This window comes from Crinia signifera, chromosome 6 (assembly GCF_055691185.1).
Source record: "Crinia signifera chromosome 6, ASM5569118v1, whole genome shotgun sequence".
In the NCBI taxonomy this organism is placed as follows: Eukaryota; Metazoa; Chordata; class Amphibia; order Anura; family Myobatrachidae; genus Crinia; species Crinia signifera.
In genome coordinates this window covers 173,350,701-173,371,575 of record NC_139222.1, presented here as the reverse complement: position 1 = coordinate 173,371,575, position 20,875 = coordinate 173,350,701, and the positions used below count along the sequence as shown (strand labels likewise).

Sequence of the window (20,875 nt, the reverse complement as noted above, 5' to 3'; positions counted from 1 at the left end):
GCTCACATACATCAAAGATAACAGCAAACAGCTTGCCACAGTGATATCCAACACGGTGCACCAACGACTTGAATAGCCGGGACCAGCCTTTTCGCCGCCGCCAGGGCCTCCGTGGTCAGGAACTCCAAAAGCACAACGTTGGCAGTTTAGGCCACGCCCAACCGGTTTCGTCATCTGGGGACTTCGTCAGGGGGTGTAGCCATCCAAAGTACTGGTGTTATACTTATAGTAGGTCGCACAGCTGATATTGATGTGCTGACTAGCTGCTTTAGTCATGCTCCAAGCTCTCACTGATACCTATCAACATCGTTAAAGCTAATTGCCTAGCAGCAGTAATAAACCATTTATAAAGACACAAAGAAAGAAAAAATATATGTGCCTCTCACACACATAAGTAAAATACAATCAATACATAAAAATACAAATATAATACAATACAATTAATATACAACAATTCAAAAATACAAAAAATGCATATACATAGAAAATATAAATCTGCACAATATAAATCTGCACAATATGCTAATATGTAAAAATATCATAAAATGTTTAATGATTACTTTAAAAAAAAAAAAATTTCCTGACCACGGAGGCCCTGGCGGCGGCGAAAAGGCTGGTCCCGGCTATTCAAGTCGTTGGTGCACCGTGTTGGATATCACTGTGGCAAGCTGTTTGCTGTTATCTTTGATGTATGTGAGCCTGCACTTTTAGTAAAATTTGTTTTACACTTTGCTCATATCTGCGCTTTTTCTCCAATTTCTTTCTACATATATATATATATATATATATATATATATATATATATATATATATAGCAACTCCAAAGGAATAAAGGCACTTGGGAAACAGCAGTTTGAAAACACAATACAAACGTGTATTGAAATGAGCTTTCGGGGTTTGACCCCCTTCTTCAGAACACGACTACAGCAAAAAATCACAGCACAAAACTGACATAAATACCTTAGTCTAGCAGACTTCCCGCCCCGCGGCGTCCATTGACCGGGTGCACGCTGCAGAAGCCGGGACACAGGCTGATGACGTCACGTATCCAGATCCAGGAAGCGGCGCCGTTGCCACCCAACGCCTGCCGCTTGCGTTTCACTCCGGACTCCATCACTCACAGCCGGCCTTCAAGCCACTGCTGCTGCCCCTACAATCGCCGACCTGAGGGGGAAAAAGGCAAAGACAACATATTTCATATGATGTAATACAATAACAGTAGTCAATAGATCAATGCAATACCAAAAAATACAATGAAAAATACATTCAAAATGAGACAGACGAGACATACATACATATAACACATAGCAGAGATATTAAGTAAGCGCATTCCAGCTAATTTTATCATTCAGCCCTTTAGGGGCAATAGTGTTCAATCTAAAGATCCAGCGAGACTCTGTGATTAACAGGCCCTTTGCCCTATCACCACCACGCATGGAATCCTTGATATGATCAATAATAAAATACTTTAATGAAGAGAGCAGGTGCCCCATACTTTTGAAATGGCGTGCCACAGGCTGATCCACCGATCTGCCAGATTGGGCAAGATCAATGGCAGATCTGTGTAACGCCATTCTAGTGCGGAAAGACTGTGTGGTCTGGCCCACATAATATAAGCCACAAGGGCACACTAAAATGTAAACCACAAACTCTGTTCTACAGGTGAGCACATGTCGGATATCAAAGTGTTTGTCTAAATGGGGATGCTTAAAGTTTTTACATGGCATCATATACTTGCAAGTGGTGCAACTGTAACAGCTATAGCAGCCCGGTGGCTTGGTGTAGACAATCGGGGGCCTAGGTACATTAAGTCCCGTAATGTCAGTGCGCACCAGCCTGTCGCGTAGATTGCGACCTCTTTTCAAAGCTGCTAACGGGCGTGTAGATTTAAATACAGGTAAATCGGGATCATGTTTGACCATAGGCCACAGGGCCTTAGAAGCATATTGCAATATAGGGCTAGCAACTGAATATGTGGTGGTCCAAGGCAGTACATTCCCCGAATCAGGTTTCCTGGGTTTCAACAAGTCAGAACGCGGGATAGACATCACCTGTAATTTCTGCTGGCTCAAGGTAACAGGATCATAACCTCTAATAATGAATTTGTTAATGAGGTGATCTAATCTACTTGACAACAATGATGGATCACTAATTAACCTCGCTACCCTCATCATATGAGACCGGGGCAATCGCCTTTTGAGGGCAGGGGGATGATGACTCGATGCTAACAAAAAGGTATTTCTACCTACATCCTTATAGTATGCATCAGTTACAATTTTGTTGTCAATCAGAGCTACTGATACATCTAGAAATTGAGCACAGCTTTCACTACAAGAGAACGTGAACTTAATAGCCGATTCACTAGAGTACACCTCAGCAATCAGCGACTCAAACAGCTCCTGTCCACCCGTCCACAGGACAAAAATGTCATCTAACGGGTGTACAGGAGCAGGTGTTTGTTCACCTCAGGTCTATGCAAAAACATGCGGTCCTCTTCACGGAACATATAGATGTTAGCATACGAGGGTGCCACCGCCGACCCCATGGCACACCCTCGCAGCTGGAGGTAGTAACTACCATCAAATAGGAAGAAGTTCCTTTCTAGAGTCAATTGCAGCAGCCTGAGGAATAACTGGTGGTCAAAAACCGCAGTATCTAACTGTTGATTCAGGAATAACTGTACCGCCTCCAAGCCCCCTGCATGGGGTATGGACGTATACAGGCTAGATACATCAAGGCAACACATCAGGGTCGTCCGATTATTGCTGCTAGAAATTCCCTCCTATCAGCCTGTGTCACAGTTGCTCGATTATATTCTCCAACCATTACTTTGCTCCAAGCCATCGTTCTTAAAGGACACTACAAGCTTCCTGAATCTTCTTTTGGACATTCCTGTGGTCCCACCTGGCACCCTGATGTGTTGCCTTGATGTATCTAGCCTGTATACGTCCATACCCCATGCAGGGGGCTTGGAGGCGGTACAGTTATTCCTGAATCAACAGTTAGATACTGCGGTTTTTGACCACCAGTTATTCCTCAGGCTGTTGCAATTGACTCTAGAAAGGAACTTCTTCCTATTTGATGGTAGTTACTACCTCCAGCTGCGAGGGTGTGCCATGGGGTCGGCAGTGTCACCCTCGTATGCTAACATCTATATGTTCCGTGAAGAGGACCGCATGTTTTTGCATAGACCTGAGGTGAACAAACACCTGCTCCTGTACACCCGTTACATAGATTACATTTTTGTCCTGTGGACGGGTGGACAGGAGCTGTTTGAGTCGCTGATTGCTGAGGTGAACTCTAGTGAATCGGCTATTAAGTTCACGTTCTCTTGTAGTGAAAGTTGTGCTCAATTTCTAGATGTATCAGTAGCTCTGATTGACAACAAAATTGTAACTGATGCATACTACAGTATAAGGATGTAGGTAGAAATACCTTTTGGTAGCATCGAGTCATTATCCCCCTGCCCTCAAAAGGGGATTGCCCCGGTCTCATATGATGAGGGTAGCGAGGTTAATTAGTGATCCATCATTGTTGTCAAGTAGATTAGATCACCTCATTAACAAATTCATTATTAGAGGTTATGATCCTGTTACCTTGAGCCAGCAGAAATTACAGGTGATGTCTATCCCGCGTTCTGACTTGTTGAAACCCAGGAAACCTGATTCGGGGAATGTACTGCCTTGGACCACCACATATTCAGTTGCTAGCCCTATATTGCAATATGCTTCTAAGGCCCTGTGGCCTATGGTCAAACATGATCCCGATTTACCTGTATTTAAATCTACACGCCCGTTAGCAGCTTTGAAAAGAGGTCGCAATCTACGCGACAGGCTGGTGCGCACTGACATTACGGGACTTAATGTACCTAGGCCCCCGATTGTCTACACCAAGCCACCGGGCTGCTATAGCTGTTACAGTTGCACCACTTGCAAGTATATGATGCCATGTAAAAACTTTAAGCATCCCCATTTGGACAAACACTTTGATATCCGACATGTGCTCACCTGTAGAACAGAGTTTGTGGTTTACATTTTAGTGTGCCCTTGTGGCTTATATTATGTGGGCCAGACCACACAGTCTTTCCGCACTAGAATGGCGTTACACAGGTCTGCCATTGATCTTGCCCAATCTGGCAGATCGGTGGATCAGCCTGTGGCACGCCATTTCAAAAGTATGGGGCACCCGCTCTCTTCATTAAAGTATTTTATTATTGATCATATCAAGGATTCCATGCGTGGCGGTGATAGGGCAAAGCGCCTGTTAATCACCGAGTCTCGCTGGATCTTTAGAGTCCGGAGTGAAACGCAAGCGGCAGGCGTTGCGTGGCAACGTCGCCGCTTCCTGGATCTGGATACGTGACGTCATCAGCCTGTGTCCCGGCTACTGCAGCGTGCACCCGGTCAATGGACGCCGCGGGGCGGGAAGTCTGCTAGACTAAGGTATTTATGTCAGTTTTGTGCTGTGATTTTTTGCTGTAGTCGTGTTCTGAAGAAGGGGGTCAAACCCCGAAAGCTCATTTCAATACACGTTTGTATTGTGTTTTCAAACTGCGGTTTCCCGAGTGCCTTTATTCCTTTGGAGTTGCTGTATGAATTCGTTTATGGCACCGGAGCAAGTTGTGGATCTATCAGAGTGCCGGCAGATCTATAGATCTCCCCTGTTAGCGGGGGAGATGAAAGAGAAATGTAGGTACCAGAATATAGAGAGCGCTAATAGCGCTTTTTGTTGTGTTCAAGAATTTCTTTCAAGTAGCCAACCCAACGCGTTTCACCTTTTTGCAAAGGCTTCCTCAGGGGTTATTTTTGGTATGCACTGCAGATAGTAGAAATGCCAAACATAAATTTCCTGAACATGGATGATTTAACATATAAAAATATATAAAGAATGCCGGACAGATAGTGCACAATAGCTGTCTCAATCAAAGATCCCACAATCTAGAATTCATCATGGACATAATTTTCTTAACATAATTGTATACACAAGACTGTTAAATAGACAAGAATACAGGGGGGGGGGGGGGGGCATGTAAATTTAGTTTAGGATATTACCTAGAATTGGTAGACATCCTATTCCCATGGTGCAGGGTATGGGTCTCACTTGAATTCCGACTTAAATAATTAAAATAGATGGAAAAGCCTATCAGGGGAAGATAGCATATATTTATTACCACCTAAATCTAGTCGGATAGAAAGAAATTTTAGGGGGTGTGTTACATACCGTGTGCGGAACAAAGACCAACTCACGACGTTCCACCCTCAAACTTGGAAAAAAAGGGGTGGTTTCAAATTTCCCAACAATAAAAGGCCAATTCCTATAAAATAAATTTGCATGGGTAATGGTAGTCTCAATGTTTGTTACTAATGTTATCACACATGGATTCCCTCTTTAATGCCTAGGTTTTAATGGGGCTTTACCCTAAATCCTTCCCTTTAATTGGGGTTAAGGGCTAGATATTTAACAACCTAGTCCTACTAGGACTGGTATTTTCCAATTAATTTGTTCTAATGTTTGTTTTGGTTATATATGGTTGCCTGGTTCCACTTTTGTGGCTACATACTATATTTTCACATCCTTTATTAATCGAAATCTTGCAGTTTCAGGCTGCTACAATCTGCAATTATTATTTTCAATACTGCCGGGTAATCTTACTCTATTAATTGACTACAAGTATAGCTTCCCAAGCTGCTGTAGTCACTTTTAGGTGTATTGCAGATATATTCAATCAACCTCCAGCCTATATATATATATATATATATATATATATATATATATATATATATATATATATATATATATATATATATATATATATATATGGAAGCTGCCGATTCCAGTGACAGGCGGAGAAACGCATTTTTTAGCCCTATTCACCGCTGGTCCTGCACTGATCCTGTAGAGCGCATCACACGTGGATTACAATCAATTACCCAGCTGGCTGGTCCAGCAGGAGAAGGTCCCCATTGCAGCTATTCCAGAGTATATCTCTGGTAATTCTTGGAGAGACTGACCTGATTTCTATTTACCATCCAAAACAGCGCATTATCCAATGGAATCAAGTGTACAGGACCGGTAACTATAAGAAACACCTTATAAGCCTCTAGCTAATTTGCACAAAGCCTCATTCATTGCCACAATCTAAGTGACTGAATCAAACGGCATTCTCAGCTAATCAAGCTTTTATTATATGTTCATTGTTGTTGTCTTGTCTGTCTGTTGATACTGTGCACATGAATTGTAAATGGGGGGAAGTATTAATTACTTTGCTATGTTGTTTTAATAAAATGCTTTATATTCTTTACTAAAAACTTGGTCATTTAATTACTGAGCAGGTCCGCGCTTCTTAAAGTGACAGACACTCTTTAATGTCTGCCACTTATCCTCTACTCTATTAATTGACTACAAGTATAGCTTCCCAAGCTGCTGTAGTCACTTTTAGGTGTATTGCAGATATATATTCAATCAACCTCCAGCCTATATATATATATATATATATATATATATATATATATATATATATATATATGTGTGTGTGTGTGTGAACACCGTAAGTCAGGTCCAATGCACACGGGACCACGCATCGGACTTGAGGGGACATCAAACTGACCCAATTTGGCCCAATTTGACGGCGTGATTCGTTGGAATTGGCTGAAATCGGCCCAAATCGCGTCAATGTATGGGCACCATAAGAAACAGAAATGTGTGGGCTTTGTTTTGAAAAAGTACCCGCGCATCTCTAATAAATGTATGTATAATATGTAGGGGTGAGCGAGTTTGGATTTACTTGGTTCTTTTTGACAAATGATCGCAATTTCAGTTTTTCCTGATTGGCTATCGACTGTCACATGATTTGGATAGCCACTAAGATCCTGCTTAGAGCTCTGCGTAAATCCGAACTCGCTCGCTCCCTTATAATAAGTGTCCTGTTTAAATATTGTATCATTTTTTTCTAAATAATGTCTATATACCGGCTCATTGTAATATGAATTATGAGGGTATAGTAGCTCTTAAGGTGCCCATACACGTACCAATTACCCAGTACTTTTTGTGCTAAAATATCATTGCATCGCATGCACAACGATGCTATATTAGCACAAAAAGTACCGGGTAATTGGTACGTGTATGGGCACCTTTACACACAAGTACTAAACTACATACTGTATATTAAAGCTCCATCTCTGGTGCTGCAGTTCTAAGGACTGCAAACACATAAAATGGCTGCTCTCCTTTTCTTTTTGCAGCAATGAAAACACTCTGATTGGAAAGTTTCTTAAATCCAAAAGCAACACAATCAGACAGCCTCCAAACAGATACGACTAGTCTACACTTCATATACAGTACATGTGCGTCTCCTAATAAAATATCAATTACATTTTCATTTCACTATTAAATCACAGCAGTCAACCTAGTGATATAGATTAGCGTAAAAGTGACAATACAAGCAATACCATTCATAGCACGCTGTTCCTGAGGCACATCCATCTTAATCAATATCCTTGTACCTGAAATGAAAAATAATTTAATAGATGATACCTCCCACCCCCCATACACACAATATTTAAACACATTTTTTTTTCTTTTCAGTCCTTTTCTCCTGCACTACCATTTCTTTCAAGTATCTCTCCAACCCCCCCCAATCACATTGCCTCTAACGTTCAGAGCACAGTTGCTACGGCAACCATGCCATAGAGAAATGTTTTAAAAGCCTTTGAAACCGACGTTGTCTTTTTAAATGTTCTTGTTTAAAGAAGGGCTATTCCATTACCAATTAAAATTATTTAAAGATACGTTTTTATGGCTTGTCTGCAGCATCCACTGGTAAACATCGCTGGTGCCCATGGTAGCACAGAATTACGAGCTGCTGAGAGACGAGGAATTGCTCATTTTTGTTTTTGAATGGATGGGTTTTAAGGAAGAGCATATTTTCAGAGCTACGGAAAGGAAATCAATGCAGCATGAAGAGCCATGTGTCATGTGTATATTTATACTCTGCTGTTTATACTGCATAGTGTATAAAAAAGAATATTCCCTTATAAGCAAGGAAATACATGATGTGATAGAGAATCGTGGCTTGGCTTAGTAGAGCAGGGATCCCGTGACTTGGCATCTAGTATGTGTGTGCTGGTTAAGGCTGCTACCTGGACAGTTAAATAATATAACAGATAATAAAAATAAAAATTGAGCATAACCAAAAAACCGTGATGGTCAATGAGGTTAGAATATTTTAATCCATTTTTATTGATTTTGGTTCCCAAACTGTGTGAGTCGGTACCCTGTGATGCCACAGGACCAATGTTCCCTCTAATTTTACGAAGGCTGTGTGCGGCAAAAGATTTTGGCTGTGCAACTTTGGAATGAAATTTAAATTTTTGTGCGTCACTTATATATAACTGGAAAATTACGTTCAGCATTTGTGTAAACTTTACTTCAAAATGATATTAAACATTCAAAACACAGAACACAATGTAGTTAATGGGTGAAACACACATTAATTGAGTCCACAACTGCAAAAAGGGACCACTGCTGCTTTGTGCGCTCTGTTGTTATGTCTGTGCGCACGCTCGTCGAGTTGTGTGCGCGCGCACAGCTTAGAGGGAACACTGCACAGGACTATTGTAGAGTTGTCTTAGGTTGGCGATCGAGAACTGAATCGAATTATTTAAGGTGAAAGTGATCGCCAAAACCAGTGCTAGTGGCTAACAATTGTAGTAAAAAAAAAAAAAAAACACCTAAGGATGACAGGTGGGCACATTTTACGTAAAATATATTTTTTCCATATTTGTAAATAGAAAACTTTTGGTACGTGTTTCCTAGCAGGGCGCCCAGATTTCTTACATACGCAAACTTAGTGAAATTGCATCGCATGGTACGTTTTTGCCGTGCGATGCGATTTCACGCCCCCTTTCAGTGAATTCCATGACTCCCATAGATGGAGAGTAGAATCTGTTCCTAAAACCCCACCAGTATCAACGCCACCCCGAAGCGTGGCGAGCGGCGGCGGAATGCGTCCTCCGACCTTTTCATATCTCCACTATCCACGTCGGCGTAGAGTTGATTTTATATAGTGTGGCGAGCGGACGCGGATTACTTTACATGTATTCTTTACTTTACATGTACAGTATTCCGCGTCCCCTCGCCGGGCTCGCTGCACTCGCCACGCTTCGGTGAGCAGCGGTGAATATATGTCTATTCATGGAGACAGAGGGGCTGGGGGCATGGCCAGCAGTTCACAGAGCCACTGGGCATGTACCCTAGCCGCCAGGTCATGCACCCAAATTTTCACCTACTAAAACAAACATTGCTTCTCTGTGAATGTTTGTTTTAGCTACAGTATTACTGTATAAATAATGTATTGTTATAGTACCCTGATTTTATTTTCTACAACAAAAGCTACTGACTTCTACCTATCAGACTCTCCTCTAATCTGTAAAGCTTCAAACAGGTTAACAAAACCTATTTCTTTACATCTCATCCTAAACCACCCTCTTTTAGTTTTGACACCAGCCTGACTTACCTCCCTGTGTCACCCTTGTCTGTCAGTTTATTACCCCACCACCAAAACAACCCACCTCCATGCTTACAGTGAACCTGGGCCTACCTGCTTTATCAGGCTACATGTAGCCAGCCAGCCCAGCACAAACTTTTACTATCATGATTTTATTTTATATGCACAACTGGGTTTTAAGCCTCTAGTTATCACAAGTTATCACGGTGATAAGGTGGCAATTGGAAATCCTTAAGGCCCCCATACACCAGGACAACATTGTACCCAAACGCACAATCTGGATGGGTGGTGGGACGGATTGTATGCACATCGTGAGGTGTTTAGAGGCCGGCCCTCAGATCAGACATGCTGCACCTCTGATCCGTCGGCACGCATTGCAGTGGTATGAGCTATTGTATGTTCTTTTATGCACATATGATCACTCATTCAACCGCTCCACGACCCGCTTACGATCAGGGTCATATGCAACAGCATAAACTCTCTCCATTCCCTATAAACATTTTATGTTATGTTTGTTGTATTTTCAGTAAATGGATTCCATTCGTCAGGTTCTCCCTTACACCAGCAGGAATCTGGTCACATAAATATCCGAAAACCCAGCAGTGACCCCCAGGTGAGTAAGACCTCTTTGGGAGTATTTTTTTTACAAATCATTTATAGACTTTTACATCACTAATAAGTTAAACCAATAAGATCTTGTAACATGTATTAGAGAGTTCTGAAAACTAATATGTGATTGGTAGAACCGTGATTTTTATGTAGCACCATGTTACAACATCCATTCACAAATATGTAGCAGTAGCTGCTGAAGTATGTAGCTGTTTTATTTATATATATATATATATATATATATATATATATATATATATATATATATATATATATATATATATATATATATATATATATATATATATATATATATATATATATATATATATATATATATATATATATATATATATATATATATATATATATATATATATATATATATATATATATATATATACAGGTTGAGTATCCCGTATCCAAAATGCTCGGGACCAGGAGAATTTTGGATAACGGATTATTCCGTATTTCGGAATATTTTAATATTTCAATGATGTATTTTGAAGTATCTTGCATTTATGCTGTATAAACACATAATATACACACAAATATATTTTATTACCACATAAAATACACACAAACATATTTTAATTGTTCAAAAAACAAGGTTTCAAAACGTGAAACAAAATGTGTGTACTATCTCAGCACTGAATTTGAATGCCAAGCAATCATTGTCTTGCACATATATAGTGCCAGTTACATATCATGTCCCCAGTGAGTTTTTAGCAAAAAAAAAAATTTTTTTCACTTTCTGGAATGTCCGTATTTCGGAATAATTTGGATAACGGATATTCGGATACGGGATACTCGACCTGTATATATATATATATATATATATATATATATATATATATATATATATATATACATACAGATTAATCCGGCACTCCCAGGGTTAAAATTGCAGCTTGCTCTGGTGCCCTTCCAGCATAAACAGCGATATAGACAATCTTGTAGCGAGGGCGGCACTCGGAGACTTCATAAGAATTTTCAAAATGCTTTATTGCATATCCATACACCGACACAGTGTTTCGAGCTACTGCTCGTCCTCAGGGCATGACAGACTATCATACAACACACAATAAAATACCCAAAAACGTGAATATCCCCGCCCACACATAATTACATACTCACCTGGATCAGCTGTCCCCGCCGTCCTGTTGGCGCGAAGTCGGACCGTCCGGTCACTCACTCAGGCTTCCTGGTTGCGTCACAGCTTGTGCGACACCTCCCAGGGCGCCCAGTGATGACATCAGCACTATCTTTCATTCTGCCTCACAGGACTACGCTGTACGGCCGCCGGGTGGTTGCTATAGAAACTAAATAAACAACAGGAAAAAAAGAAGTTTAAAAACGCATGCAAAACACGTAGATACATAATAATACACAATCAAGAAGATTAGTATCATTCACAATGTGTTAAGGCAACATAATGACTCTATTATTTGCATATTTAGATAACTTTAGTCATTTCAATATCAAATTTATTTATAAATAAATCATGTGCTATCTACTGGCCTACTGTGATACCTTTATTTCAATATATGGCAAATATTGATGGAATATATAAAAAAGATCTGCGGGAGTAATACCAACAAGACTCTTTTAAAGAAAGCTTTGCAGCCCATGCTGCTCATTGAGCCCTCTTGGTGCAATCGTGTCCAAGGTGAAAATCCACCTCGCCTCCGACTGCAGCAAGAGTTTACCTCTATTACCTCCTCTAGGTGGTGCAGGAACATGATCAATAATTTTAGACTTTAAACTAGCGACACTGTGTCCCATTTGGGCACAGTGTCTTGCTACGGGTTGTTCACTGCTACCACTATTCAATGCCAATCTAATGGCATACCGGTGGTTCGCCATACGTTCTTTAAATTGACACTCTGTCTTGCCCACGTAGTAAAGACCACATGGACAAGACAGAGCGTACACAACGAATCTACTAGAACAGGTTACAGCATGTTTGATAGGAAGTTTACGTCCTGTGTGTGGGTGTGTGATGTAGTCACCCACCATCATGGAACGACAAGTAATGCACCCTATGCATCTGAAACACCCAGCCGGGCGAGTCAGAAAATGCCTAGGAGCAGATTTTTTAGTAAGACTACTGACATCCAACTTCACCAGTAAATCACCTAGGTTCTTCCCCCGTCTGTACGCTGGCATCAGCTGTAGTTTGTTTAAACCTGGGAGATCCTTATCAGTAGTGATTAATGGCCACAATCTTTTAACCCTTTTAGTGATTACCGGACTTTCATTAGAGAATTGATTAACCCAAGGTAATTTTTGGGTAGTTGTAACTTCCTTTGTTGCTGGGTTTAATGCTTCTTCTCTAGGGATGTTAATCACTTTGTTTTTTACCCTTTCTAGATCTCTGCGTCTATAACCTCGATGTTCAAATCTCTCTTGCATAAGGTTAAGGTCTTTCAGGGTTTGGTCTGGGTCACTTGTGATGCGCTTAACCCTTAACATTTGCGAATAGGGAAGGCCATCACGTAGGGGTAAAGGGTGGCAGCTTTCATGTCTGAGCATGGTATTCCTATCTGTCTCTTTGACGTAAAGCATAGTAGATAGTTTGTTATTATTCAGTTTAATGCTAACATCTAAGAAGTTAACCATACTCTCATCAATGACATATGTGAACTTTACTGGGCTTTTGGAAAGATTATGTTGGACAAAAAGATCTATTAAAGATTGCTTTGACCCTCTCCACAGTAGCAAGAGGTCATCAATGTACCTTAAATATAAAACAATTTTATCACTATCGGGACCTTGAAAAAACAATCGATTGTCAATTTCACACATGAACGCATTGGCGTACGATGGGGCCACCGAGGACCCCATCGCACAGCCAAGGCGCTGTCTGTAATGATTGTTGTTAAAGACAAAGTAATTCCTGTTAAGGACTAAAGACAATAGTTGCATAAACAAATGGGTTGGAGGCCCATGATAATATACATTATCCCGTATTAAGTTATGCACAGCTTCCATACCTTCCTGATGCGGAATGCATGTGTATAGGCTGGTGACATCAGCACTACACAGAAGCATTCCCTCAGGGCAAATATCAATTTCACCTAATCTATTGATAAGCATATTAGTATCCCTAAGGTACGCTCTAGTTTGTTGGATGCATGGATTTAAGAAACAATCCAGATAGGTAGACACTGGATGATAGAGCGACCCCCTGGCAGATATGATAGGTCTACCAGGGGGGTCTTGCAATCCTTTGTGCACCTTAGGCAAGGTATAGAAAAGGGGAGTTATTGGAAACTCAGTATGTAAAGCTGTACAAACATCATCTGTAATAAAACCTTCATTTTTAGCTTTCAATAGTACAGAGTTTAACTCATTCTTAAATCTGTGGGTTGGGTCAATGTCCAAAAGTTCATATACTGTAACATCAGTTAATTGTCTTTGACACTCTCCTATGTACTTATGCAGATCCTGCACTACTACTGAGCCGCCTTTATCAGCTCTGCGGATGACCACATCTGAACGCTGCTGTAGCCTCCGCATCGCTTGGCGCTCAGTACCAGAAAGATTATCAGAATAAATGAACTCTGACACATTATCATAGGCGGCATTTTCCATCATTCTAGTGAATGATTTAATAGAGTGGTTATGAGTCTGCGGATCAAAAGAAGATCTTGGCTGTAATTTTTTAAGTTGCGCAGGTATATCGCTTGGTATGGCAGGGATCTGAGGCTTATTCCCAAAATGTTCTTTTAGCCTCAAAGATCGACCAAATTTGAAACAGTCTACTTTCCATTGAAAAGCATTACATTTATAGGATGGTACAAAAGACAAACCTTTTGACAGCACTGCCTGCTCATCATCGTCCAAGGGAGTCTCTGACAAATTGAACACAAGATTTTTTTCTAGCGGGCGTTTTTGCGCCCTGCTTTGCCTTTCGCTTTGGTGGCCGCGCCTCGTCCGGCGCCTCGGCCTATTGGTGGTTTTAGGGAGCCACGTGTAATTGCTCCTAAAGGGCGGGCATCATTTGAGGTAGAGGGTGTCTGTCCATCCGTCTCACTTGCAGACGTACTAGTCCCCTCATAATCCGTATGATAACGTTGTCTCGGGTATCTCTCAAATTGCCTTCTTGCTTTGGGCCTTTCAGTGCTTAGCCAAAGGTATACACGATTCTGCTCGTAATCGAGCTGCACTTTGCGTTTTTTTTCACGCTTAAAGCGCAATAAGTCTTTTTGATATTGTTCAATTTGTTTGTCCAACTTGGTAATCCAATCGGTCTGTTTATCATTGGTAAATGAGCTCTTATTTGTAAGCTCAAAGGCGGCCAGTTTATCCCTCGTGATTTTTAGCTCTTTAGTGGACTCATCCACTACCAACAACAATAAGTCCATTGAGCACTTATTAAGGATGCTGACCCACCTTTTGCAAAAGGCAGTATTCTGTCTACCAATAGTAGGGGTGTTGGTGACCCTAAACCCCCGAGGTATAAGTTTGTCTTTATAATAATCCGCAAGTGTCGACGCATGCATACTATAGTCGACCTCTCGCTTTTTCAAAGCATACCAGTCCTTATAAAGATCTTCATTGTCCACAGCCGGGGTATGAGCAGATGAACTGCCGGCTTGTATAATCGAATCAGCTTCAGCCTCAGAGTAGCTGAAGCGCTCTTTGCTGTCGATTTGAGAAAAATTCACTCCATATTCAGAAGATTCCATGTCAAAAAATATAACAGGTATCACAGAACTGCCACAACCGAATAGCAGATGTATGCTGCCTTATCAGCAGAGGTATTTCCCTTCAGGTATAGTAAAATGATGGTGGGTGCCTTGATAGAAGATAACAGGATTGATCGCCACAAACAATCCCACTTCAATATACATACAGATTAATCCGGCACTCCCAGGGTTAAAATTGCAGCTTGCTCTGGTGCCCTTCCAGCATAAACAGCGATATAGACAATCTTGTAGCGAGGGCGGCACTCGGAGACTTCATAAGAATTTTCAAAATGCTTTATTGCATATCCATACACCGACACAGTGTTTCGAGCTACTGCTCGTCCTCAGGGCATGACAGACTATCATACAACACACAATAAAATACCCAAAAACGTGAATATCCCCGCCCACACACTTAATAAGTGCTCAATGGACTTATTGTTGTTGGTAGTGGATGAGTCCACTAAAGAGCTAAAAATCACGAGGGATAAACTGGCCGCCTTTGAGCTTACAAATAAGAGCTCATTTACCAATGATAAACAGACCGATTGGATTACCAAGTTGGACAAACAAATTGAACAATATCAAAAAGACTTATTGCGCTTTAAGCGTGAAAAAAAACGCAAAGTGCAGCTCGATTACGAGCAGAATCGTGTATACCTTTGGCTAAGCACTGAAAGGCCCAAAGCAAGAAGGCAATTTGAGAGATACCCGAGACAACGTTATCATACGGATTATGAGGGGACTAGTACGTCTGCAAGTGAGACGGATGGACAGACACCCTCTACCTCAAATGATGCCCGCCCTTTAGGAGCAATTACACGTGGCTCCCTAAAACCACCAATAGGCCGAGGCGCCGGACGAGGCGCGGCCACCAAAGCGAAAGGCAAAGCAGGGCGCAAAAACGCCCGCTAGAAAAAAATCTTGTGTTCAATTTGTCAGAGACTCCCTTGGACGATGATGAGCAGGCAGTGCTGTCAAAAGGTTTGTCTTTTGTACCATCCTATAAATGTAATGCTTTTCAATGGAAAGTAGACTGTTTCAAATTTGGTCGATCTTTGAGGCTAAAAGAACATTTTGGGAATAAGCCTCAGATCCCTGCCATACCAAGCGATATACCTGCGCAACTTAAAAAATTACAGCCAAGATCTTCTTTTGATCCGCAGACTCATAACCACTCTATTAAATCATTCACTAGATGATGGAAAATGCCGCCTATGATAATGTGTCAGAGTTCATTTATTCTGATAATCTTTTCTGGTACTGAGCGCCAAGCGATGCGGAGGCTACAGCAGCGTTCAGATGTGGTCATCCGCAGAGCTGATAAAGGCGGCTCAGTAGTAGTGCAGGATCTGCATAAGTACATAGGAGAGTGTCAAAGACAATTAACTGATGTTACAGTATATGAACTTTTGGACATTGACCCAACCCACAGATTTAAGAATGAGTTAAACTCTGTACTATTGAAAGCTAAAAATGAAGGTTTTATTACAGATGATGTTTGTACAGCTTTACATACTGAGTTTCCAATAACTCCCCTTTTCTATACCTTGCCTAAGGTGCACAAAGGATTGCAAGACCCCCCTGGTAGACCTATCATATCTGCCAGGGGGTCGCTCTATCATCCAGTGTCTACCTATCTGGATTGTTTCTTAAATCCATGCATCCAACAAACTAGAGCGTACCTTAGGGATACTAATATGCTTATCAATAGATTAGGTGAAATTGATATTTGCCCTGAGGGAATGCTTCTGTGTAGTGCTGATGTCACCAGCCTATACACATGCATTCCGCATCAGGAAGGTATGGAAGCTGTGCATAACTTAATACGGGATAATGTATATTATCATGGGCCTCCAACCCATTTGTTTATGCAACTATTGTCTTTAGTCCTTAACAGGAATTACTTTGTCTTTAACAACAATCATTACAGACAGCGCCTTGGCTGTGCGATGGGGTCCTCGGTGGCCCCATCGTACGCCAATGCGTTCATGTGTGAAATTGACAATCGATTGTTTTTTCAAGGTCCCGATAGTGATAAAATTGTTTTATATTTAAGGTACATTGATGACCTCTTGCTACTGTGGAGAGGGTCAAAGCAATCTTTAATAGATCTTTTTGTCCAACATAATCTTTCCAACAGCCCAGTAAAGTTCACATATGTCATTGATGAGAGTATGGTTAACTTCTTAGATGTTAGCATTAAACTGAATAATAACAAACTATCTACTATGCTTTACGTCAAAGAGACAGATAGGAATACCATGCTCAGACATGAAAGCTGCCACCCTTTACCCCTACGTGATGGCCTTCCCTATTCGCAAATGTTAAGGGTTAAGCGCATCACAAGTGACCCAGACCAAACCCTGAAAGACCTTAACCTTATGCAAGAGAGATTTGAACATCGAGGTTATAGACGCAGAGATCTAGAAAGGGTAAAAAACAAAGTGATTAACATCCCTAGAGAAGAAGCATTAAACCCAGCAACAAAGGAAGTTACAACTACCCAAAAATTACCTTGGGTTAATCAATTCTCTAATGAAAGTCCGGTAATCACTAAAAGGGTTAAAAGATTGTGGCCATTAATCACTACTGATAAGGATCTCCCAGGTTTAAACAAACTACAGCTGATGCCAGCGTACAGACGGGGGAAGAACCTAGGTGATTTACTGGTGAAGTTGGATGTCAGTAGTCTTACTAAAAAATCTGCTCCTAGGCATTTTCTGACTCGCCCGGCTGGGTGTTTCAGATGCATAGGGTGCATTACTTGTCGTTCCATGATGGTGGGTGACTACATCACACACCCACACACAGGACGTAAACTTCCTATCAAACATGCTGTAACCTGTTCTAGTAGATTCGTTGTGTACGCTCTGTCTTGTCCATGTGGTCTTTACTACGTGGGCAAGACAGAGTGTCAATTTAAAGAACGTATGGCGAACCACCGGTATGCCATTAGATTGGCATTGAATAGTGGTAGCAGTGAACAACCCGTAGCAAGACACTGTGCCCAAATGGGACACAGTGTCGCTAGTTTAAAGTCTAAAATTATTGATCATGTTCCTGCACCACCTAGAGGAGGTAATAGAGGTAAACTCTTGCTGCAGTCGGAGGCGAGGTGGATTTTCACCTTGGACACGATTGCACCAAGAGGGCTCAATGAGCAGCATGGGCTGCAAAGCTTTCTTTAAAAGAGTCTTGTTGGTATTACTCCCGCAGATCTTTTTTATATATTCCATCAATATTTGCCATATATTGAAATAAAGGTATCACAGTAGGCCAGTAGATAGCACATGATTTATTTATAAATAAATTTGATATTGAAATGACTAAAGTTATCTAAATATGCAAATAATAGAGTCATTATGTTGCCTTAACACATTGTGAATGATACTAATCTTCTTGATTGTGTATTATTATGTATCTACGTGTTTTGCATGCGTTTTTAAACTTCTTTTTTTCCTGTTGTTTATTTAGTTTCTATAGCAACCACCCGGCGGCCGTACAGCGTAGTCCTGTGAGGCAGAATGAAAGATAGTGCTGATGTCATCACTGGGCGCCCTGGGAGGTGTCGCACAAGCTGTGACGCAACCAGGAAGCCTGAGTGAGTGACCGGACGGTCCGACTTCGCGCCAACAGGACGGCGGGGACAGCTGATCCAGGTGAGTATGTAATTATGTGTGGGCGGGGATATTCACGTTTTTGGGTATTTTATTGTGTGTTGTATGATAGTCTGTCATGCCCTGAGGACGAGCAGTAGCTCGAAACACTGTGTCGGTGTATGGATATGCAATAAAGCATTTTGAAAATTCTTATGAAGTCTCCGAGTGCCGCCCTCGCTACAAGATTGTCTATATATATATATATATATATATATATATATATATATATGAGACTTATTTACTTATTTACTTTCAAATCAATAAATAACAATAACTAGCCTAGAACATAATTCTTTTTTTTGTATTTACATAATATCATCATCTCTACTAGTTTTTGTGGGTTTTATTTATATCTTAAAGGGAAACAACATTGCATTTTACTACTGATGTGATTTGCTGATGGATGATCATTGGATTATGGCAATCCAATAAATATTTACATGTTATACAGTGGCATCACAAAGGGGGGGGGGTTGCCGCACCTGGGCGTCACCCACTGAGGTTGACACTAAAGTGCCAACTCCTGGTCAGGCACATGCTGCACTGTAAAATTATTCCCTGCTCCTGTTACAGTTTTGGAGATGAGGAACAAAAACAGGATTCTGGCCACACCCTTTTTTTTTTTTTTTTAGAAACACACGTTTTTTCCTCATGGGCAACAGCTCAAGCCGCACCAGTGGTAGAGATGCCATTCATCCTACATAATAAAAGGCTAACTTTGCACCTCAACTCTATGGGGGCAGTGTTGGTCTGGTCCACAGTGACACTGGAAAAACTGGTGATCCCACCTCTCCCTATAGAGATCAGTTTCCAGACTGTGGATTTTAATGATACATATGGATGACCAGTGGTCAGAATACAGATGCTGGCAACCCAAAAGAGGGAATCCCAATAGTCCATGGTTGGCAAAGTATGTAAAAGCTAAACCGATGAAAAAAAATTGAAAACTCATATCGACCATTGTCATTTTGACCTTTCGACCATGTTGACCTAATGAATGTTGACCTATTGACAGTTCAACCTTATTCCTGTAGACCTTTAGTTTGGATACCATGTTCAGTTATATTATGAGGGACTGGATAAGCTTCTGTTTGTTGACACATGTTATGATGGTAAAAACCACAAGTGGTGATTTGTGCCTATTGCATTAACAGTCTGACCCGAATTCACACCAGAAGAAATTTACCAGGTTAAAACTTTTCAACCGGGGAATTTGCTGAAAAACCTGTGTTTTTCTTCGGTATGAAAGGGTCAACCCGGGTCTTAATCCTGGGTCGCCGACCCTGCTCTTGACCTGGAAGACTCTTTCACAACAAAGAAAAACCCAGGTTTTTCAGCTGTGTCTGGATCTGGATAGTCTTGCCTGCCAAGACTATTTTTCTATTAGATTTCTATTCAATTTTGCTTCTATAAGCAAAATCGAATAGAAAAATAGTGCATATCTTTCAGTGTGTACCCTCAGATCCAGACCCATATCTAATAGTGGTCTAATAGAAAGTAAATCTCACCGTGTGTATGCAGCATTAGTTTTCCCCTGCATGTAATCTTTTCTCACTACACTGTATTATGCTTGTTGACTTGTACCTGTAGTACAAAATATTAAACTAATTCAATTACACGCAAGCTGCCGCTGTGTCCTCGCTCTGCATACATGGGAACAGTGATTATAGTACTGTAGGTCACATCTTCTGGGGCTGCGAGCACAAAATCAGCAAGAGACACACCGAGCATCTAACACGTAGTCAAATCGGACCCTTGGCAGGAATTTATTGTTTGGAATTCAATTTGATAGATTTATGCCAGTTTTAGTGGGAACTTTAAACATGGAAACTATTTGATTGTGGACCCAGCATATAGGAACCACCCAGGGTTAAACATTTTATTCTCTGACTAATATTAAATATGAAATGTAATTTCCTGTAACCTTTCCCAAGTGTTGCCTATTATAAAGTAGAATTGCATAGTATAGATTTATAAGTGCATAAAATGGTTTTCTATCAAAGTTACACTCACATTCTCTCCAGAGCTTCCCCAATATTCCCCATAATGTACAATACTCAACAGCATTGTAAGGGAGGTATCATTCTGCTTACATGAACCTCTGCCATTTCTTGTCATGGACTGATGCCAGCCAGCCCCACAAGAAGAGACACACATCTGTTAATTGGGAAACATTTGTTGGCAAAACTGAAAGCATGTGTGCCCAGCAGCAGAGAGAGTCGTCCTGTTGCCATTCAACATTAAATATCCGCACACAAACATGCTGCTTGATCCATGAAAAGTGGAGGTACAAAACCACTAATTGGTTTGTTACACTAAATATTTCAGTAGGAGAAACATGATAGTGATTTATACCATTCAGTAAACCTAACTGTGGAACTACAGTCATTTATGCCACTCATTTG

General features: G+C 41.0%; 1 protein-coding gene across 2 annotated transcripts in view; it reads left to right on the top strand.

Annotated features, from left to right (window-relative positions):
- The window catches only part of GAS7 (growth arrest specific 7), a 368,988-nt gene that overhangs the window by 253,666 nt on the left and 94,447 nt on the right, over positions 1-20,875 (top strand). For both annotated transcript variants that reach the window (XM_083148154.1, XM_083148153.1), the window contains exon 4: positions 10,033-10,118. In XM_083148154.1, the coding sequence (XP_083004280.1) occupies positions 10,033-10,118 (86 nt within the window). The remainder of the gene's footprint in view (positions 1-10,032; positions 10,119-20,875) is intronic.